Source organism: Ambystoma mexicanum, chromosome 5p (assembly GCF_040938575.1).
Source record: "Ambystoma mexicanum isolate Mex_15411 chromosome 5p, UKY_AmexF1_1, whole genome shotgun sequence".
Lineage (NCBI taxonomy): Eukaryota > Metazoa > Chordata > Amphibia > Caudata > Ambystomatidae > Ambystoma > Ambystoma mexicanum.
Genome location: NC_090930.1, coordinates 980,421,193 through 980,442,427, shown reverse-complemented (window position 1 = coordinate 980,442,427; position 21,235 = coordinate 980,421,193). Strand labels below are relative to the sequence as shown.

At 43.5% G+C, this 21,235-nt stretch overlaps 1 protein-coding gene across 1 annotated transcript in view; it reads right to left on the bottom strand.

The window, feature by feature from the left end:
* The window catches only part of CDYL (chromodomain Y like), a 585,270-nt gene extending 564,535 nt beyond the window's left edge, over positions 1–20,735 (bottom strand). The window contains exon 1 of the mRNA XM_069613448.1: positions 20,328–20,735. Coding sequence (XP_069469549.1) covers positions 20,328–20,351 — 24 coding nt within the window. The 5' untranslated portion in view covers positions 20,352–20,735. The remainder of the gene's footprint in view (positions 1–20,327) is intronic.
* Positions 20,736–21,235: the final 500 nt, after the last annotated feature.

Sequence of the window (21,235 nt, the reverse complement as noted above, 5' to 3'; positions counted from 1 at the left end):
ACTTCGCCACCAGAAGCATCGGGGAAACGATCAATAAAATATATGATGAAATGGGGCTAGAACAATTACCCCAATGGGAGGGGGGAGGATGAGCGCCTGGAGAGCACTCAGCTGTATGACACGGAGGATGTCACCCTAGGTAGTGGGAGTAGGAAACTGTCCCTGCATAGATTGGAAATCAGTAAAAACGATGACACAAGAAGTTGCGTGAATTGGGAAAAAACTATTTCCGACTCCGAAGAGGAGGAGCGCGAGGCAAATAAAGAAGTGAGACAGTGCGAAAGACGACTCCCAAGGGAAAGAGGGGTACAATGGTCAGACACTGGCGAGTCCGCACCGAGGGCATCAGAGTCAGCCGCACAGTCTCATCGGCATGAAGGAATACCCCATGGTCAGAGGGGGGTGTCATCACCGCCCTATGTAGACAGACTAAGGACATTGCCAGGCAGACGGCGATGCAGGAATATTACCCCTGCGATAGACAGGAGAACAATGAGGGAAGAGAAAGAGGGCTGCGCACTCCAATTTCCGCTACTAGAGAAGGGGGAGCAAGACCACAATATATTCCATGGCCACACATGGATCGAGAAAACCTGAAAAACAAGCTTCCAATGCGGACATAGGGAGCCGGAAAATGGATACATGAGTTAGAAAAAATGACAGGAGGAAACATGCTAGCTATAGGGGACATTAAAGTTCTCCTGATCGCCATAATTGGTGAGAGAGCAGACGAGGTGTGGACATGGGCAGAGTACCCTGCTGTAACCACAATTAACACTGCGCACGACGGAGCGCCATTTAACAATTGCAGAGCAGCAGTATGGAAAGCGCTACGAGTGCTTTACCGAGACACTTCCGATATGGGAGCTATAATGACTCGAAAAATGAAGGAGTCGGAAGATCCGTTAATTAATATCCAGAGTTTCCAAGACGCAAAGGTGCTCGAAACGCATGAATTTTGGACGAAATCAATACCTGTGTTTTACCATATATTGTGCCAAGGATTGCCAGAACCAGTGGAGAACCAGCTCAAGAAATTGGTTAGACTGTTGCAAGTAAAGAATCGAAAGAAGGAGGCGACTCGAAAGGGTGAGGAAGCGAAGCTGGTGCAAATGAAATCATCAAAGTATTCTCTTGAAGGAGCTATGCTAACTAACGCAGCTGAACAAAACATGCAACACGTGGCTAACCCACAACAGAACAAACCAGGGCAACGTGGGGTTTTACCCAAGGGGAATAGGATTTAGAGGAAGAGGATGGCAGAGCAATCAGGGAGGTTTACAAGGTAATCAAGGAGGCTTTCAAAATGTGCAAAATGGTAATCCAGATATGTCAAATGGACAAATAATCCGACCACCGCCAGTATGTTGGCTGGGTGGAATGACAGGGCATTTGGCACGCATGTGCAGAAGTCAAGGCACGATGCAGAATAGCCAAGGAATGGGAGCAGGCACAGCGAATCAACCTGCAGTCTCAAAACAGGGTGTTGCACAGAATCACATGGGGCAACAGCAAGCGCCAGGAGTGCAGCAAGGAGCGCAACAAGGGGTGCAACCACAGAACATAGGGAATTTTCCACAAGGTCAATCCCAACAGACACCACCACAACTACCACAGCTCCGGAACCCTGGAATGGGAAGGAACACTGGGAATGGGGAAAATCCACAAGTACACAGTGGGCCAAACTTATATAAACTAGGACAGCTCACTGGGAACCCTGATGTGCTCTATCCGATCAGTGACACCAGACCCTTATAGGGAACCTAGGGTGGCTGTTGTTATAGGGGGGTAAAGAATATTCCTTCCTAGTGGACACGGGTGCAACACGCTCGTGCATACATGAAGGCAAGTTTTCCTTGTCCGGCGAGGCCATAGATACTCAGAGTTTTACAGGAGCTCACAGTCGAGTTCCCTTTACAGACGCTCTCCCAGTTTTCATAGGAGAGTGCCAAATGAATGTACCTTTATTGTATTCACGGCAGACCCCAGTAAACATTTTGGGTCGAGGCTGAATGACAAAATTGAACATGACAATTTTGTTCACGGAGGAGGGCATAGTATGCTCCACTCCAGGAATGCACTATTCAAATGTATGCAAAATGATTAAAGCATACTCAGGACACATAGCCATGAGGGCCATACTATTGGAGCCAGAAATGTTTGCATATGGCACGAGTGTGCTTATGGCAGGATTGCCAGGCCTTGCAGATAGGACCATAGAACCATGAGAACCCCTGATGAGTTTTTATTCAGACCAAGAAAACCTATGCATGAGGAGGAAGGACAAGTATTGATGATACATACTGCAGCCGTGCGAGGGAAAGTAGCATTGGTTGACGGATACGATGATGAAGGCAGACAATGGTACGCGATTATCGTCATCGAAGAAGGGTATCGAGTGACTGACGTCAACAATGACGATCTGTTTGAAGAACAATCAGACACGGAAGAGACAAGGGTGGAAGTGAGTCTCATATTTTGGGTAAAAATGATCAAAAGAGAAGTGCCCCAGAGAATGTCAGCGCTGAAGCATCCAGTATATTTCGGTGAGGATATAGCTAAAGTGCCTGTCTCAGTATGGACTACAGGACCCTATGACGTAGGCCTCGAAGGGGGTGAGAGAAGTGAAAATAAAACTAAAACCAGGAGCAATTTTGCAGAGAGTCCAATAATATCCCATGTCCAGAGAGGCAGACAAAGGGATTTTTAAGACAATCTCTGCGATGATGGACCAGGGCATCTTACTGACGTCAGAGTCACCATGTAATACAGCGGTTTATCCTGTCAAAAAATCAAAGGGGGGGGGTCTTGGCATTCAATCCAGGATTTACGAGCAATAAACAATATTGTTGAAGCCGAGTTCCCTTTAGTTCCTAACCCATCTACAATTCTATGTAATATACCCGTCGAGGCAAAATATTTCACAGTGATTGACTTAAAAATGCCTTTTTCTCAATCCTTTTGTACCGTGACTCGCAAGATCTGACGTCATTCACGTTCAGACAAATGCGTCTGAAAAGCACAAGGCTGCCACAGGGGTACTGTCAACAATGTTCCCTCTAATTATTTTTCTCTACGTGCGGACCCGGTTGGCTGTTGTGCGCACATTATTTTCCATGTGTGCAACTGACTAATGAGGAAAGCCACTCTGAGCTACTGTCACAGAACAGAGTTTGGAAAGGAATTTCCTCTTCCCAGCCACTGCAATTCTTTAAAAATCTTACACTTTTTCGAAACACATAGGCTAAAAAAATAGGTCATATGTGATTATACAAAACACTCATCAACCAGTCCAAGCCTTCAATATCTGCCACAGTACCAGGCAAAAATACTTCTGTGCAGAGTAAGATTTCGGCCTCATTACGAGTTTGGCGGCAAGTGGTAAAGTTGGCAGTAACTCCACTACCACCAACTTTGCCACTATGCCAAGTTAAGATTTTGGGCCTTGAGCGGAGGATTTGCCTACAGGAAAATCCTGGAGGTAAATCCTCCAACTCAACACCGAAATCGTCGGAATTTCCACTGTGGTAATGCTGCGAAAAAAAGCTACATTGAGTCCACTGGACTCAATATGAATGAGTAATTACACCGCCTGGGAATGAATGGGTACTCCTTGGCCTCATCTACCGCTTACACTGGCAAACTTATTAGAGCATGCAGACCTTTCCTCTCACTAACTAGTTGTATTATCCTAGCTAATTCCCTCATCCTATCAAAATTGGACTACTGCAATGTACGGTACCTAGGAGCCAACAAAAGTATCATTAGCAAACTACAGATATTGCAAAATAATGCACTCAGAACGTCCCTAAACTTCCCCACTAGAGAGCATATCTCCAATGCCAGAAGAAACCACCATTGGCTGAAAATTAGTGATAGGATACTCCTTAAAACTGTGTCATTAACGCACAAATGCCTCAACAACGCAGCCCTGCCTTATCTGAAGGAAAGAATAACGAGAAAAATCTCTGAGAGACCCTCTAGGACTCCTAACTCCTACTGTCTCCAAATACCTAGATTTAGACTAAAAAAAACAGGAGGCAACAGCGTCCCAGTAAAAACAGCCCAACAATGGAATGCACTACCTGTTGAGCTCAGAAGGGATCAGTCTTAACTTCAGTTTCAGGCGCAACCCCCGTACCTGCCTACAAAACAATGACCACTAGGTCCAATGGATGCAACTGGACGCTCTTTGTGTTTGCCCCTACCGTAGCCGTTCCTGACTATATCTGTAAACGTAACCTGCGCTGCATCTGTATATATATCTGTATCTGTAACTGAGCTGTAAGTATTCTTATGATGTTGCACGCCCAGCTACCTAATTGATGCGCCCTATAAATAATAAAAAATAATAAAACAAACAAACCACCAGTTGTAATCCAGCGGAAATTCCTCCAGACCAAGTGCCGGTAACAGTCATTTTTTTGGGTTGTATTCTGGTGGATTTACACCGGGATACCGCTCCAAGTCGCAATGAGGCCTTGTATGTTTTATGCCACTGGAAAATCACTCATTTATATTACAAAACACAAATATCTCTTGTCATAACTGTTGGGGCTGTCAAGAAACTCAGAATACATTTGCCCATGGATTAATGGCAATTAAAAGCAATGTATCAAAAACATGCTGAAAGGACAAAGTGCCACTTTAATGAAGTCATTCAAAGGCCAGGAGAACATGCTTCTAATAATTTGTGTAAGGATGATAATTGCATTAGAATAACTACACTAGAGTATGATGATCCAGAATTCCTGTACCTCTGCTTACTATCCATATTACGTTCTCCAGTGGGTAGTGATAACACCAGCCTTAGAGTTAAGAGACGTATGCACCATGCATTTTAGTTCCTAAAAAAGGAAAATGTGCCTAACAAAAACGAGAAACAATGAACACTGATATTTTTCGAATTAGTGACCAGTAGAACAGTGGCACAGGAAGGAAGGAACTCCAATTATATGAATTACTGATCTCAAGAGGAATTTTATGGGGAAAGAACATCTTTTAACAAGCAGAAAGTATCCATATCGGCAAATTATTTTACTCCCTGAAAAATCATTTGACTCCAAGTAGGGAGCTAAATCTGATTAGAGCCCTGCTTGTACCGCTGACATAGGGAGTCAAATGAAAGGGCACATAATAAAGTATATAGTTTTGCCCACCCTTCCGCAGCACAGCCTAGATAACATTAAACAAGAGCCTTAGTGTGGTTTATTATGGAGCCATGTTGAAGAAAATCACACAAATATGCCTTTTCAGTTAATTGCATCAATTCATCAGAGATGCAACTGATTTGAGTGCTTTCTTCTGTAACTACGGATCCCTCTTCTGTAATTCTTTGTGACGAGTTAAATAAGATGCAGGGAGATGCTAGAGACTACACACACACAACAGTTGAGCATAGAAAGAAAAAGAAGGTGATGTTGTCTAGATGGGTACTAGAATTTCCTATCCTTTAGCAAACAAGCAACACATTTCCTTCAGTGTACTGCTGAAACGACTTGGTCTTTGAAATGTGCTGCTTTGCTCATCACCCGCAAGGAGTGATGATTCCACCCATACCCTTCCCCGGCCCCTGTGCTTGCCTCCAATACTAGTTGGTAGAGCACTGTAATAGTGAGGGAGTGTAGCAGTAAACACTTGCTGGGATATTTGCAGACCCACCATACTTTGCAAGCAAGGCATATTTAAATGCCTAACATATGATGTGCATTTTAAGAATGGCATGACTCTGCATGTACACAATTCTTTTGCAGTGCATACAAGATTGTTTGCAACATACCCCACCCTTATATCATTGTGTAGGATTACACAAGTGCTCAATGAAACAGTTTTTGTATAGAAGAGATTTACCATATTATGTGTGAAGGTCTATGCCCAAAGAACTCTGAACACTTGGAAGCGATGCAGATTGTGTGAAAAGCATTCTCCTGTCTGAATATCCGGTGCCATGATACTATGGACGAGTAATCCCAGGCATAGTCCATGCCCATTATCCCTTGTAGGCTACGTTAATGATATTGCAATGTTGCTCTCAAATTGTAGGGTAATGTTAATAATGCTAAAGTAGGAGACGCTGAACATCACATTTGTCTTTTCAAAATCTTTATAGGGCAAAATTAATTTTGAGTTTTATAATGAGTTAACTTACAAGGGTGCTGCTTCAAAGCACTTGCGTGACATATGTGCAAAGAAGAAGAAGTATGAGATTTGGTTGCACATCCAAGTAAATTGCTTACTTACAGTCAGTATCCGATATTTGAACTGGTAATGTCGATTATATAGTGGGGGCGACACTTTTGGTAAGGCATGAGTAACAGAAATTCTGGCGCGTGAACGTTATTCATGTTAGAGTCAAGGTTGTCCGGTAGTATCTTAATGTACTCTGGGGCAGAAGTTAGTCATAAGGTAAACGTGTGGTAGTCAGGTTTAGGAGTCATGGGTGGGGAGAGAACATTTTTGGTTAATGTGTGCAGTCATATCTTGGTTAGATTCTTCTGTTCGTGGGGCCAGTTTTTCTTACACCTCTTCTGTTGTATTTTGCTGTTAGGGTTTTAAGTGCATAGTAGTGTCATGCAAATTAGCAGAATATCTAGACTAGTTGGTTATTTTAAGAGAAAGAAAATGTCAGGCAATTGCTGTCACTTGTGCCTTATCAAATCTTTTTGTATAGGTGAGAATTGTCTGTGTGCGCTGCTAAAACTCTGAGCGGCACCCAGAAGGAAGCTGGGCAAGCGCACATGCGCACAGCTTAGAGGGAACATTGACTGTGAATCCCCATCCATTTTCAACAGAATCCTGCAGATTGACTTAAGCAATATTGCATTAGAAAGCACCGTCCTACAGTATGCGGATGGCATCCTAATCTGCAGTACCACAGAAGAGCAATGCAGGCACGATTCTGTTCAGCTACTGACTATACTGGCTGAGAAGGGTTATAAGGCTGACAAGGAAAGGTTACAATATTGTCAACTTGAAGTGATGTACATAGGCCAGCTGATCTCTCATGAAGGAAAGAAGGTGATCCCAGAAAGGGCTGAAGCAATATTGAACACGGCTAAGCCACACGCGTTAAAGCAAATGCAGAGCTTTCTAGGCCTATGCAACTATGTTAGGGCATGGGTTTTCGATTACAGCTCTTATACTAAGCCCTTACTTCAGGCCCTAAAGAAGACCCAAGTGACAAAGGAAACGATTGAATGGTCTGAGACAATGGAGAAAGGGTTTGCTGAACTCAAGACATCTGCACAGCCCCAGTTCCCGGAATTCCCAATTATGCAGAGGAATTCGACCTGTTTTCGCACACAGATGGTAGCGTTATGACAGCAGTGCTTGCCCAAAGAACCTCGCAGGGGTACAAGCCCTTAACATATTACAGTGGGAACCTGGACCCAGTAATGAAGGGCCACTTCCCATGCAAACAAAGTTCCCTGCTGCAGCATTCGCCATAGAGAAAGCGACAACCATTGTAATGGGATGTTTCATGACTTTATACGTTGAGCACTCATTATTTGGCGTCTTCGAAAAACCAAAGGGCACATTGACATCGCAGGGAGCTTCTGCCTATGAAGTGATCATATCAAACCCAGCAATTAAAATAGTTTGATGCAAGATAGTGAACCCAGCTACGTTTATAGCAGAGCCGGTCACTTAAGGAGAGCCGATACATGACTGCATGAATTATGAAGAATTCTATGATGAAATCCCCAGGGTAAAAGAAAATGCCTTGGCAAGAGGAGAGATCGTCTTTATTGACGGTTCTTTGAGGATCGACCAAAGTGATGGACAAAGATATACAGGCGTTGCTGTGATGAAACACATAGCAAATGGAGAATTTCGAGTACTTGTTAGTGCACGAATACCAGCTCACTGCTCAGCATAGGCTGCAGAATTAATGGCGCTGATACTCGCCATTGAGAATCACACAGACCAGGAAGTAATGGTGTACAGTGACTCCGCCTATGTGACGTCGACAGTGCATGCAGGCTTAGCGCGCTGGAAAAAGAGGGGCTACCTCCGAGGCGGACGGCACGCCAGTACAGCGTGCAGCCTTATTGGACAGGCTGATAAAGGCACTACAGCTCGCAGTGGGCATAGCGGTCGTGAAATGCGCCGCCCACACCAAGGGGACAGATTTTGTCTCTCGCGGAAATCACGCAGCAGGCACGGAAGCCAAGCGTATGGCGTCCAAAAGTGAGACGGTTATGCAAGTGGAAGTAGCGTGCACCCATGAAAGGATGATGGTAGCACGAACCACACCAGAAGCCTATAGCAATCTTGGGCAAACGCAACAAATGGAGCTCCAAGGGGAGGCACCACAGGAAGAGAAAAACCTGTGGAAACGTCAAGGGTGTTCTTTAAACCCCCCAACCCCCCCTGACAGCTTGTGGCGACAAGACAGCACTGGTAAACCAGTAACGCCTGTAGCCCTACTAAAATTAGCGTTGGAACAATTGCATTACCCGACACACATGACAAAGGAGAATCTAGCAGCAACGCTCGCGGAAGACTGGTTCATACCAAATTTAGCTGAGCATGTTGCATTCTTTATGGTGAGCTGCATAATCTGCCAGCATTTCACCGCTGGGCACACATTAAAAGTTATGAGAGTCATCATCCCCAGGAAAAATGGGCCTTTTCAGCACTTGCATGTCGATTTCGTCAACATGATTCAAGTATGCAACGGGTAAAGATACTTTGACGTGGTGTGTCCATTCTCTAGATGGATAGAAGCAGGTCCATGTACACACCCAAACTCTACCTGTGCGGGCAAATTCCTAATGAGGGAAGTGTTCCCTAGGTGGGGGGGTGACGTAATGAGATTAGACAATGTGGCTAATTTTGTAAATGCAGTCTTTGAGCAGATTAGCTTGCTGCTTGGTATAAAGCACAAGTTCTCGTCGGCGTATCATCGAGAAGGTAATGGGATCTGTGAGAGGCTCAATGGCTTGTTAAAGGAAAGGATAGCCAAGTTGAAGCTTACTCTAAAGAGGGGATGGTTGCACTGCCTTCCTCTGGCATTGTATGCTCTTCGGAACCAACCCGGCTCCGACCATCATCTTACGCCACACGAGATAGCCACAGGAAGAAGAATGCGCACTGCCCCGACACACCGAGATAGAGCTAGAAGTGATGCCCAGTCAACAAGGGAGGTTCTGGGAACTGAAATGCAAAACTATCTGAACTGCATAACATCTTGCTTTACTGTAATTTCAGACTAGCTGCAGCAACGACGAACAGGGTGCAGTGCAGCACAAGGCACAGAAAGATACACTATATCAGACACAGTTCAGGGTCTACGTGTTCCACTCGTCTTCCATGGAGATACTGTTTTGGTGAGGAATCACAAGGAAAAAGTGGGATGAGCCAAGATTCAACGGACCAGTCACAGTTGAAGACGTTACTCCATCCGCAGTCAAGCTGCAAGGAAGAAGAGCTTGGATCTTCCTGGGTGATATCAAGCCATATATCGGAGGAACCCCCCTGCCTGCACCCCACCGCGAAGAAAGTACAGACAACGGGGAAGAACCTCAGCACGTGCAGACGAGATCCATGACGAGAAAGAAGGACGCATGACCAGCAAAGTAAAGACAAAGAACCTTTTTTGCAAGTTGTGGCTTAATTTGGACATTTCCTCTAAGCAGAAAAGGGGATAAGGATATAAAAACGGACACTCTGTGCATCCTAGTTGCAGGGTGAAGAAGAAAATTGCACATATAAGCCACAACACGTTTTGTTGACGCAAACTTTTTGAACCAAGTCACACTTAAGCCTTGATGAGGAAAAGACTATGACAAACTTTGATCAAAGATAGTTAAATTGGAAACAGACACCGCATCCCGATTCACCCAGCCCAAGACTTTGTTTGGCAGCAGTTATGGTGTCCCACAGTAGAGATATCACAAAGGACGTGGTTACGTATTTCCACGTGGTGTTAAAATCATACCCGTCACTGGTAGGGAGGCTCACCAGTGTCACAGACTTTCTTCAAGATCCTGACAACGAAAAAATAATCAGACACCCGCTTACTGTCATTGCGGAAGCATTCATCGTACTCCCGGAGTACAGTGAGAAGGACATAAATGCTTCCACCACAGGCGATACTAGACAAACTCATCAATACACTTTTCTTTCGCATAATCGAAGACTGTCCATCTATTGTCGGGAGAACAACTGATACATTGACATTCCTTCGAGATCCAGCAAACATTGAACATTTGAGCCATCTGTTGAATAAAATCAGCATTTTGGTCCCACTCCACCCAACCGGACAGTGTAGACATTGTTCACGTCAAGGAAAGAATACATAATCCTGAATCTCAACAAAAACTGGACAAATGTCCCTATCACCAGAAGACAGTAGATTTGCATACCACGTCTTCTTTCACCTCATTGAGAACTTTCCAGAGCTAGTGGGAAGACCAACCAACGTTGACCTACTTACATTCCTCGGAGATCCAGTAAAGAATGCTCAGCTCAAGATGCTCTTGCATGCCATCGTAGCTCAAATTCAAAATACTAATGTCCATCGACTCCTTAGGAGATCCTGAAGAAACCTTCCGCCGATGGACAGATCGGGGGAGCAGAGTCAAGAACCTTATTGTTATATTTGTTGTAATTTTTTGTCCATATTTCCTCACGCTGACCAATGTCCAACATGTCCTCAGGACTGAAGCAGATTAAAAGAGTGGACTGGGAACTCACACACTTTGAACATGCACAGTAAAGGTGTCTCATTGAAGTGTTATTCTAATGTGTTTTTCCCCATACGTTTAGCAAAGAAACTGTATCCTGTATCATCGCCACTCACAAGAGGGGGGACACGTGTGAAGCACCTGACACTTTGACACAAAACTGTTCAAAGAACGATATTGAGTGGGGGAACAATAACAGTGACATTTGGCAAATGATCAAGATGGGAGCCCAGAGCAGTAACCTGGTCCTCCCACAAGAAGAGAGGCACCCCCGCTTCTCTGAAGAAAATGCTGTTGCCTTACATATCGAATTATAATGTACTTATGCATGGTCTTTATCATTATTTTACTGTCATTAACGATCATAACTGCATTTTTTATTGGTGCACAAAGCGTTCCAATTTCAGTGCACCCACCTGATGATGTATGCATGAAACCCACAAAAGCACCCAGACCTTATATAGTCATTTCAGTCCCTAGGAGATCTGATGGTGAAGTAAATGAACTCGAAATGAATGTAATTAGCAGTGATACACACACACACTTGGGGTAACGAATGAAGAGAAAAGCTGGAGACAGGGTCAGCACGAGATGAATGAAGAAAAAGCACTGACAACTACACGCAAACACACACTGAATGCACACGAACCAGGCCAAGCGGCAAGAACCACAGAGCCTCAAACGAAAACAGCAGAGATGAGACTGCCTACCGAAATAAATTTCACAAGAGATTGTGAGAAAAAACTAGAAAAATTAAGAGGAAAGCCAACAGAAGCAGTCTTGTCAGAAGCCCTTAAGAAAACAGAAGCGGCCGCAGAAAAACTCTCTGCAAGGCCACAAATGTTAGTAGACCTTCTATTTCCACACCTGACCAGAGCGAGAAAACGACAAGAGGAACTGAAGAACAGAACGACAGAGGCTGTATTATCCAGCACGCATATTCCAACACAAGGAACAAGCAACAGGCCTACAATACAGCCATATACCGGACCAGCGTCAGGCTGGTGGTTGGTAAGGGGACTTACAAATAGCAGGAACAGGGTGCAAGAAGAGAAGAAGAGAACTTCAAAACCTCCACCGACCCCATTGGTACAGATAAAGAGACCTGCACCGTGGACCAGGATACCCGAGAACCCTCCCGCAAGGAAAAGCCATACAGATGCATTTAGGGATGTAGTTATAGCAAACTACAAGAGAACATTAAGGAACAAGAGAAGCCTACATGAAGATAATAATGAACTGAATGATTACATGGACAGCACAGCACATCTAGGGAACATTTGGTACCAGCACATGAAAGAAGTTGGAAGACGAAATTCTGAAGGGGAGTGCTTCGTTTGTGCACTTCTACCGTACAGCATGGGGAAATCCAAGATCTTCGTGGCTGTAGAAATGTATGTCTCGACAGCACATTGTCTGTCACACGTAGCAATGTGCAACACCAGAGGCCAGTTCATGGGAAGTGATGCCTCATCGATATGGGCAACTGAAACAGATTATTCCGATGAAGATGATTATGTTCAAGACATCAAGACGAGAAATAGAGCTCATACTAGGAATCACGTGATCAGGTATGAGAAGCCTGAAGTTAAAGGAGCAGTAATAAGATGGGAAGTAAACCCGAGACTGAACGTCCAAGGAAAAACTCCAGAAGAGGCTCAACTCTGGAAGAACAGAGGCCAAATGCAGATTTCAGGAACTGTACTTTCACCAAACGGATGGGAAGAAGGAGTGGTGATCGGCCGAGCATGGATGGTCCTTGGAGCCTGCAAGGAAGCAATAGAAAACTCACAGAGATTGTGCAATCCTCCATGGCCAAAGCTTACAAGATTACTGACATGGGTCGAGGACAGAGGAGGACCCTTGCAGATAGTGCCAATAGAAAGCCCGAAATTGTGCTTCAGGAACAATGGCACAAGAAAGATGGGAGAGAATCAGAACTGTGGACACATTTTTGAAGCTCCAGGAATGACTCATGGAACTGCAGTAATTATGGATCATTATTGAGCATGTGGATCCAAAGCATACATCAGACTGCCAAAAAACTGGGGAGGCATATGCAATAGTCAATGCCCACGTTCCAGCACTAGTGATCCCGAAAGGTGACCTGAATATTGATAGTTTCCCGAAAGCAGATGCTCACCTGAGGAAGAGGAGATCTGTGGAACTGACCACTCGAGTGAAGAGAGAAAATTATTTCTCTGCCAAATCAGAAGAAGCATTTCATGCAATCCTGTACGAGCACAGGCTGTTCAGCTTCACCTCATCAATGTTCGCGACAATCATCATGCCAAGATTCCAAGTTGGAGCAAATACTAAATAGTTGCAGATAACCAGATGGGAATTACTGCAAACCATCAACTCAACAATAAAAGGATTCAATGCAATCAAGGAAGAGTTAAGAGCAATCCGACTGATGACTCTCCAGAACAGATATATGTACTTGACCTGATCACAGCTATGGATGGAGGAGTTTGTGCAAAAATCGGAGAATCGTGTTGCACATTTATACCTTCTCACGACGAAGAAAACTGAACTTTAACAGAAGCCATAGGTATGCTGACAAACCTACAGAACCAGATGATCAATGAAACTGACGAAGTTGATGATAACAGCTGGTTTGGATCGCTGATTTCACGGGTTCCACAATGGATGGCAGATGCATTCAAGTTTCTAGGAGCCCTGCTAGTAATGATATTACTAGGATTTTGTGTCATCAAGATAATAATCTTGCAATGCCAGAAAACTGAAGAAAGCCATAGGGATGAAGATCATGTTTGATGTCAAACCAGGATGGAAGCCCAGAGATCTAACTGACAATGAAATTAGAGACTTTGTGAAGGCAAGTGAGCATGCGCCAGAAGGTACAAAGTTTCTATATCCCAGGAAACGCAGAAATTATGAAGGGAAATGGATCTATTGCAGCCCAAATGGACAATGTCAGCGAATGACATGGAACAGGGATGAACATGAAAAAACAGCAGGAAACCTGTAAAAATATGGACTCCAAAGAGACACTCCTTCAAACCATCATGTACACACCCAGAAGATGAAGAAGAGATGAATACAGAAGAACCAAGTGAGATGAATCCCAAGGAGGAAGCGGAAGTGGTTGATACACCGACCATAGGGAGGTGGGAGGGGAGTGTAGAGGAGGTCCCAAACATAGCCTGCACTCCAGCCAACCATTTCAGCCAACCATTTTGAAGTACCAGGAACATTCACACCAAGCTATGTGACGTATGAAGAGCAAATAAAACAGCAGAGAGCCGAGTTAGGGCTCTGCCCAGTGCCCATCAGAAGAGCAATGCCTATTGAAGTGCCAATAACAAGACAACCATGGACAGAAAGGTATCCATTGAGACAACGCTACCAGCAAATGACATGAAACAAAGAATGCTTAAACACTGTCCCAAAAGAAACTCAAAAGGCTTTAATTGAAGACGAATGGTGACGACACAAGGGCCCGGACAGACTCACAGGTTGATGAAACGACAACCAAAAGATGACACACAAAGACGAAATGTCATGAATAAGGATATCATGAACGTAGAAGGAGAAACGATGTTGAAACATAAAGGAACTTAAACTGTAAAGCAGGATGAAAATATTCAACCAGTTAACGACTGTACATACTCTTGTAACCGCAAGAAGCTAAGAAAACAGTGTGGCTTGCTATGCTTAGTAGAAGAATAGAGCGGCAAGCGCCAACTATATATCTACCTCAATGAAGCACACTATATAAGTGCGAGTCCACTTTATACAAAAGCAGAATTAACCCAGGTTACTAAGGGTCAAACAGGACAGGATTCGTATTCCAGCTAATACAAGAAGAGGCAGTGGAATCGAAACTCTGCAAAGGGCATTCCGTGCCTGGGAAATCAAGGTCAAACCAAGAGAGGGAGGCAGACAGTAGCTTGGGAGAATCGAGCAGAGCAGCCTGCCCCGTGAAGGTCAAGATAAGGAGGCTCAGGCAGGTGGCAGGCCGAAATGAGAATTAAATGCACAAATAGAAGGAAAATTAAGCAGATTCACAGTGTGCCAACACGTTACCAGCCAAGCGCGAAGAGGCACCAACGTCTGATGTCATCCAAAACAGGAGATACCATAACTTTTCCTGACAAGTAGCTACAGTCTCGAGGCCGACCACAACCACCTAATTGACACATAGCCATTTGAGTGCTGATTGATGTAAGGGAGGCTGGGTGAATCTTTGGGCATCCTGCACCTGGTTGACCATTCTGCGTGCTGCTAATTGAAGTGGAGATTTAGGCATGGGGTTGTAGACAACCCAATCACAATGGGCCAAATAATCTAGGGTCCTATAGATAGTAGAATCAATGAGACTTCATACTTTTTGTGACGTCTACATGAGTAATGTTAGAGGGAAGGGCGTAGACACCCACCTGATAAGGGTTATCCAATCCTCACACTCCATTACCATATACCGATATAGCACCTATACTTAAGTTCTTTTCCAACCAATAGAATTGCATGACAAATGTATGAGTGTTACACGTCAATTATGACACATTTTGGGTTTGAATGAAGATTGTTGGGAGTTGAAGCGAGACGGGCTATCGCATCACTGTTGATTTCCATGTTTCCCCGTTTTTTGTACTGGTCATTAAACTGACTCCCCTTTGCTATCTCGTCTTAAAGTACTTGAGGGCAAGCTCTGACTGTATAGGCCGGTGAGGGGTCACTCTCTCTCTCTCTCCTGTACAATGGCTTCTCCAACTACACATTTAAATCAACTCCCGATATTTGAAAAAACATTTAATTTTCTTGTGTAACCAAATTATAGCAACATGGCATATGCCTTTCTCTTGGCAGACTTTGCTTATTGTCCCCATTTACAAAAAGGGGGACCACTTGGATCCTAGCAACTACCATCCTCCATCCCTGCTCGACTAAAGTGGTAACCTATTTGCTTCTACTGTGCTTAGACACTTAGAAACATGGGCCACCGAACATGCTAGAATTCCTAAGCAGCAATCTGCTTCGTCGACACACTGTCATCTCGCTAAATGGCTAGGTGATCTCCTTGTTGCAATGACAAGCTAGTCATGGTAATTCTTCAGTCATTTGTGTGACCTCTATTGACTTATCAGCCGCTTTAAATCTTGCCAACAGGACCAGTCTTTGGTGCAAGTTAGCCAGCTGGGCTCTCCTCATTCACTTCTAGGAATTCTAATTAATTTATATTCCAATACCTTACCACCAATATGATTAGAGTTCTGATGTCCTCAAAAGTTGATTCTTTTAGATACCTGTGTCCTTGCCTCCTTAGTTTAATTTATACATCTCGGATTTAGAGTTGGAAATTGTACATTCATTTCCCCCACGCCTTTGCCAGAATAAAATACAATGGCTTAGCTACACTGATGGTTTTATTATTTTGGGGCGCACTCCCCTTGGCCTGCATAGAAATATAAATGCATTATCTCGCTTCTTGGTTGATAATAATTTAGCCATGAATGTGAAGATGTCCAAGGTTATTATATTTACTAAGACTAAGAAAATAGAATGTTTCTCTTAGCAATTAGGGTAAACTTGGAAGTTGTAGAGCACCTTGTTACTTGGGTTTTCCTATCTTTAAAAGAGTAAACGATATGGTAATCTTTGCTAGATAAATCATTAATGTTATCTGCTCAAATGAAGCATATAAACAATTGTTATGGTAGTTTCCCTTTATTGCCTGTAACTAACTTCTATACAATAAAGGTAATTCCATTGTTCTTTTATGGACATTAATATTAGGCCATCTAGAAGACTAAAGCCTGCTTTTCAAACTTGAGGTAGAAATTTGGAAGCGAGTTTGAAGTTAACACCAAGATTGGGTCGGCGAAATTTGTTATGAAGTGGGCCTTCTTACACTGCAGGCTTTGGCCAAATGGAAATTTACGCAAGGTTTATATTAAAATTCTGAACTACCCTACCAACTCTTTATATAGAATACCTCAAGAGTTTGTTTGTTGGGAAAAGAGGTGCAGTGGTTAATACCTTTGTAAATAAACGTGTTGACATATTGTCGATGCTAAATGTTTCTGAAAGATTTTTTGCAGAAAATTCTCTACAGACCAAGCAGATACTATGGAACTTTGATTGGCGCAATACTAGGGAACATAATTCGCACTACAAAGTATATTCAGACTTGAATCATGAAGAAAATGGTTTGAGTGGTTCATGGTTATTTATGCAAATTTACAAATATTAAATGCCACCTTTTTTTGAGAGATTGCGCTTATTCTATTCCCTACACATGAAATGTTGGGTATTCGGTCTAAGACACTAGCCTTGCAAGTTTCTGTCGTATGTGTAAAAACTTGAGAACCATCATGTCTACCATCCTACCCTAAACTATAAGGTTTAAAGAAAATACATCTAATCTGATTTGTGCAGGACATAAATGTTCTATTCTCAAATGGATCTTGGCTTCATGTTTAAATCGGGAAATCAATTGTCATTATCTTTGGCTGTAATCAGATTTTTTTAAAAGATTTATTTATATGGATGTTATGTCTGATTAACTTTCCAATGTTGTAGCTATTTGATGTTTATGTATTTTTGTAATGTTATGAAAGGTTCCAAATAAACTGATCCACAATAAAAATAAATATCCTATAAGTTCAAGTAGGAGGAACCCACTTAGCATTATCAGTTGGAAAGGAAGCCTTGGTGGTTGTCCAAATGTCCTGTATGTGGATAATAACAGGGTCCAAAAGGCAAAAAAGAAAAGGGAAAATACATAAAATAATGCTAGCTTCCGGAATAAATCACTATCAAAATCGACTTCTAAAATAACAATCATTCCCATATTTTATCGATTACCAAAATATCCATTTGTAAATTAAACTTAAATTTATGAATATTGAAGAAAGTTTACTTTAATATACTTTTTCATAGCCTTATTTTTGTAACTATTGGTTTCTCTCAATTTTCAGGGACAATGCCCAACCCCTTCCTCTCACTTGTACACAAAGCTCAACATAACATTCATGGAGGGGCCCCTTTCCCAGCGCAGACTGCTGTTCATGGTCATGTTATTTAACTTTGTTATCGACAAATACTCTTAAAATTCTTATTGCTTACACTTGAAAAAGTATATATTGTTTTTAAAACTAGATATTTTCAGGTTGAAATTGCGACTAAAGATTTTAACCGTGCTTATTTCAAATACTTTCATTGTATACTATACAAATATTTTTGGATAATCCTTGGTAGAATTATTGATATGTCATGTTTTTATCATTCTATCGTCCAAGGGAATCTGTCCGTGTCTCTATAAGTTGATACACTTTGCAGATGTAGCATTTTATTTTTGATGGGTCTTAAGTTTGTTGCTTATGTTTAATTGTCATATGCATATGTTGGGAGAAAGAGTAAAACCTCTATTTAACTTCATTAATTTCAAGGTAAGTTTTAATGTGATCATGTTTCATTTAATCGCAAGGATTGAAACAGTCCATATAACGATGTCGAGAGTCAGGTATCTCTAGATGCATTCTGTATTAAAACAAACCTCATTGGCCACTATGCTTTTACAGCACATTCTAGAGGAAGGCAAACTTTTCAGGTCTGCAAACAATTTACGAGCATGCCAGCTTTCTCAACAGCCAAATGCAAACTTAATTAAAGCCTCTGTTACAAGAGTCACATTTGTGTACTGGATTCTGGGACTCTACCAACAAAGGGAGGTGAATGATTCACCACAAGAAATGATTCACAATTCAGAGGCACAGTTTCAGTACGAACACTGAAATGTAAATAGATGTGCCCTTGAAAAGAGGTCAACACCAAGAAACATACTGAACTACATAACAGCTATAATATTATCCCCCCGGCTTACCAAAGTTGAAGTGTGTTTTCACAGGGAAGTCTAAGATTGGGAACAGAGACTGAGGGTGTTTAAGATGAGAGACACAACGGGCAAGGAAATTGTTCCAAAATGATTTGACCACCTAACCTGCCATAGCAAAATCGTGTTGAGCAAGTTTCCTTGTTTCCAACACATTTTAGCATTAAGTTTGAAGAAAGCATCTCCGTTCTGTCTAACAAAATGAAAACAGTCCACTGTTATTCAAAAAGATTAACCACCATCGAGAAAGTAAAGGAAATCTTTTTCCAACAGCTGGAGGAAAGTTTGAAATCTGAGGATCTCATTCCACATATTTGATATCCTTGTAGATGGTCTCCAAAGTTGTTCCATCTTTCAGCCATGGAAACGGGTCACTTAGTCAACTTTCAAAGCGTAATGAGAATGTTGCACACCAACATGGATTGGTATTGTTTCCTTTGCAGAGTCAATTTAAGTCCTTCATGGGTCTAGGTATACAAAGCACTGCAGTCTTCACCTTGAACAAAGGTCATTTTTCCACCACCGTACAATCAAGTTAAGCTCTTGGAGGGCTCCAGCATTAAATCCACTATGTCTTCCGCTAACCAAACCAAGGGTTGCAAAGTTGAAAAAGAATGTTTCTTCTCAACTTTGTTAAGATTTGCATGGAGTGATGAACCTTGCTATCCTTATACTTTTTGGTAGCTGGAAATATCCTGCAAGTACGTGGATGTGAAAAATAATTAACTTGGTCACCATTGACACTGCAGGGTTTTTCTAATGCCAGTGATTATCTTTCTCTGGCTAACCAGTCTTCGGTCAACCACTTTCTCTTTAGAGACATCTTCAACAGTAAACAGGCATGTCCAAACCAAAGTCAACATCAGATCTGGCATCCTGAAGAGTGACTGTTTCCTGATGGCCGTACTGTATGGAAAAATGTTAGCACATTGAAAACTCAAAGCACACGTTTCATCTTGACAATTCCAAAACAAAAACATGTTATTTACACACTTGTACTACTGAACTGAAGATGGTAAAGTGAAAGGGTAAGGATTCCTCCTACCTATATCCCCAAGCAAGGACCAGCAGGCATGCATGATGCAAACAAATTAGGTGGTGTACAGTTTTGTAGGGCCCTAGACACACACTTGGTGAGGGAGCTAGACTGCCTGCATTGTCCCCTCTGCGGGCCTTTTTCTGTTTTCATCCATTTGTTGTACTGTTTACTGGGAGAATTGGGAAACGTGGAAGGTAGTGGTACCAAACTATCAAAGCCTCCACCCCTAACAAAACCTCATGGATTGGGAAATAGGAAATCAAACAAGAGTTCACAAAAAGGATTTGCACCCCCTCAGGTCTACTGTCCTCTTGCAACTAGTGCCCACCCTGTGGAATCTGCTGTTTCAGCACATTGTCCATCAAGGGCTTCTCTACTGTACATCTTTTGCATTGCTTTTGGATGTCAAGCAATATTCGCCAAACGCAATGAGGCACAGCCCTCACTTGCTCATTGGGGCGGGATCGCAGCTATGCATGCTCCCCATCAGCTTTCATAACCCTCTCCCCCCTTTTCAGCTGAAGTCAAAGTGTGTCAGTAAGGTCACCGGGCAACACTTTGCTGCCGTTTCACTGCAAGGATGTATGCCCGTGATCGATGTGGGGGGTGGGGGGAGATGTCTGCTACAAGAACAGGGGGGGGGAGAGGGAAGCAGCAAGTGTTGATGGAAGCCCTGATTTTTCTACCCCAAGGAGAGGGCGAGGGTGTCAAGCATCTGCCAGTGGGTTTACGGTACCTCGTAGAGTTCTTCGGAGGCCATGCCGGGTGCCGCCTGGCAGGCGGGAGTTGGCTGTCGGTTTGGCGATACTTTGTTGCAGTTCTGTGTGTCTTGTGCGCTTGGCCTCTGCTCCTCCTCCTCCTCCTTCCTCCCCGCACTCAGCGGCGGAACTCGCCTCTCTGTCACTCAGCGCCAGTGTGTGGTGTGACTGCGCACGGCAGCTGCGCAGCTACCCCTGCCCCTTTCTCGCACACACAGGCACATAGCTCCATGCAGCGGTGGCGGCGGCAGCGCCCGGCGGCGGCGGTGGCGCTGCTTGCTCTAGGATCCTCAATCGAGCGCAGAGCCGGCTAGCAACTCGCACGCACGGCTCCGTTTTCCTTTCAGCACCAGCCCCCCGGAGCCTGCCCTCCCCCTCCTCCACCACCAGCTCAGCCGCCGCCGTGTCCGCCCTCCCCTTCTTCCTCCTCCTCCTCTTCTTCCTCCTTCTCCTCCCCGGCCCCCACCTTTCTCCCCCGCCGTCCCCGATCCCCCGTCCCATTGTCCTTCAGTTCCCATCCAACGCAGTGAGTTGCCGGTGGGCTCAAGTAGCCCTCTCTTTCCCTAACTGAATTATTATTTATTTGATGAGGTTATGTTAAGTTGAGGACCCAGTTTGTTAAATAAGGAAATACTAGTGAGAAGTATCATTGGCTGCCCCCACCCCTTTTTTCCACTCCTCCCTTTCACCAACACACACATCGATTCTCCTCGTCACTAAACCCGCCCTGGGCTATCTCGGAACTTTGACGATTTTATTTCTCCTAAAATAGAATGTAAGATTTGCATTAAATTACTTAGTTCACCCCCACTAACCACCGACAAGCTAAACATGGTGTCGTGTCCTCCTTCCTCCAATACACGATTCTCATCTACCTGGGAACCAC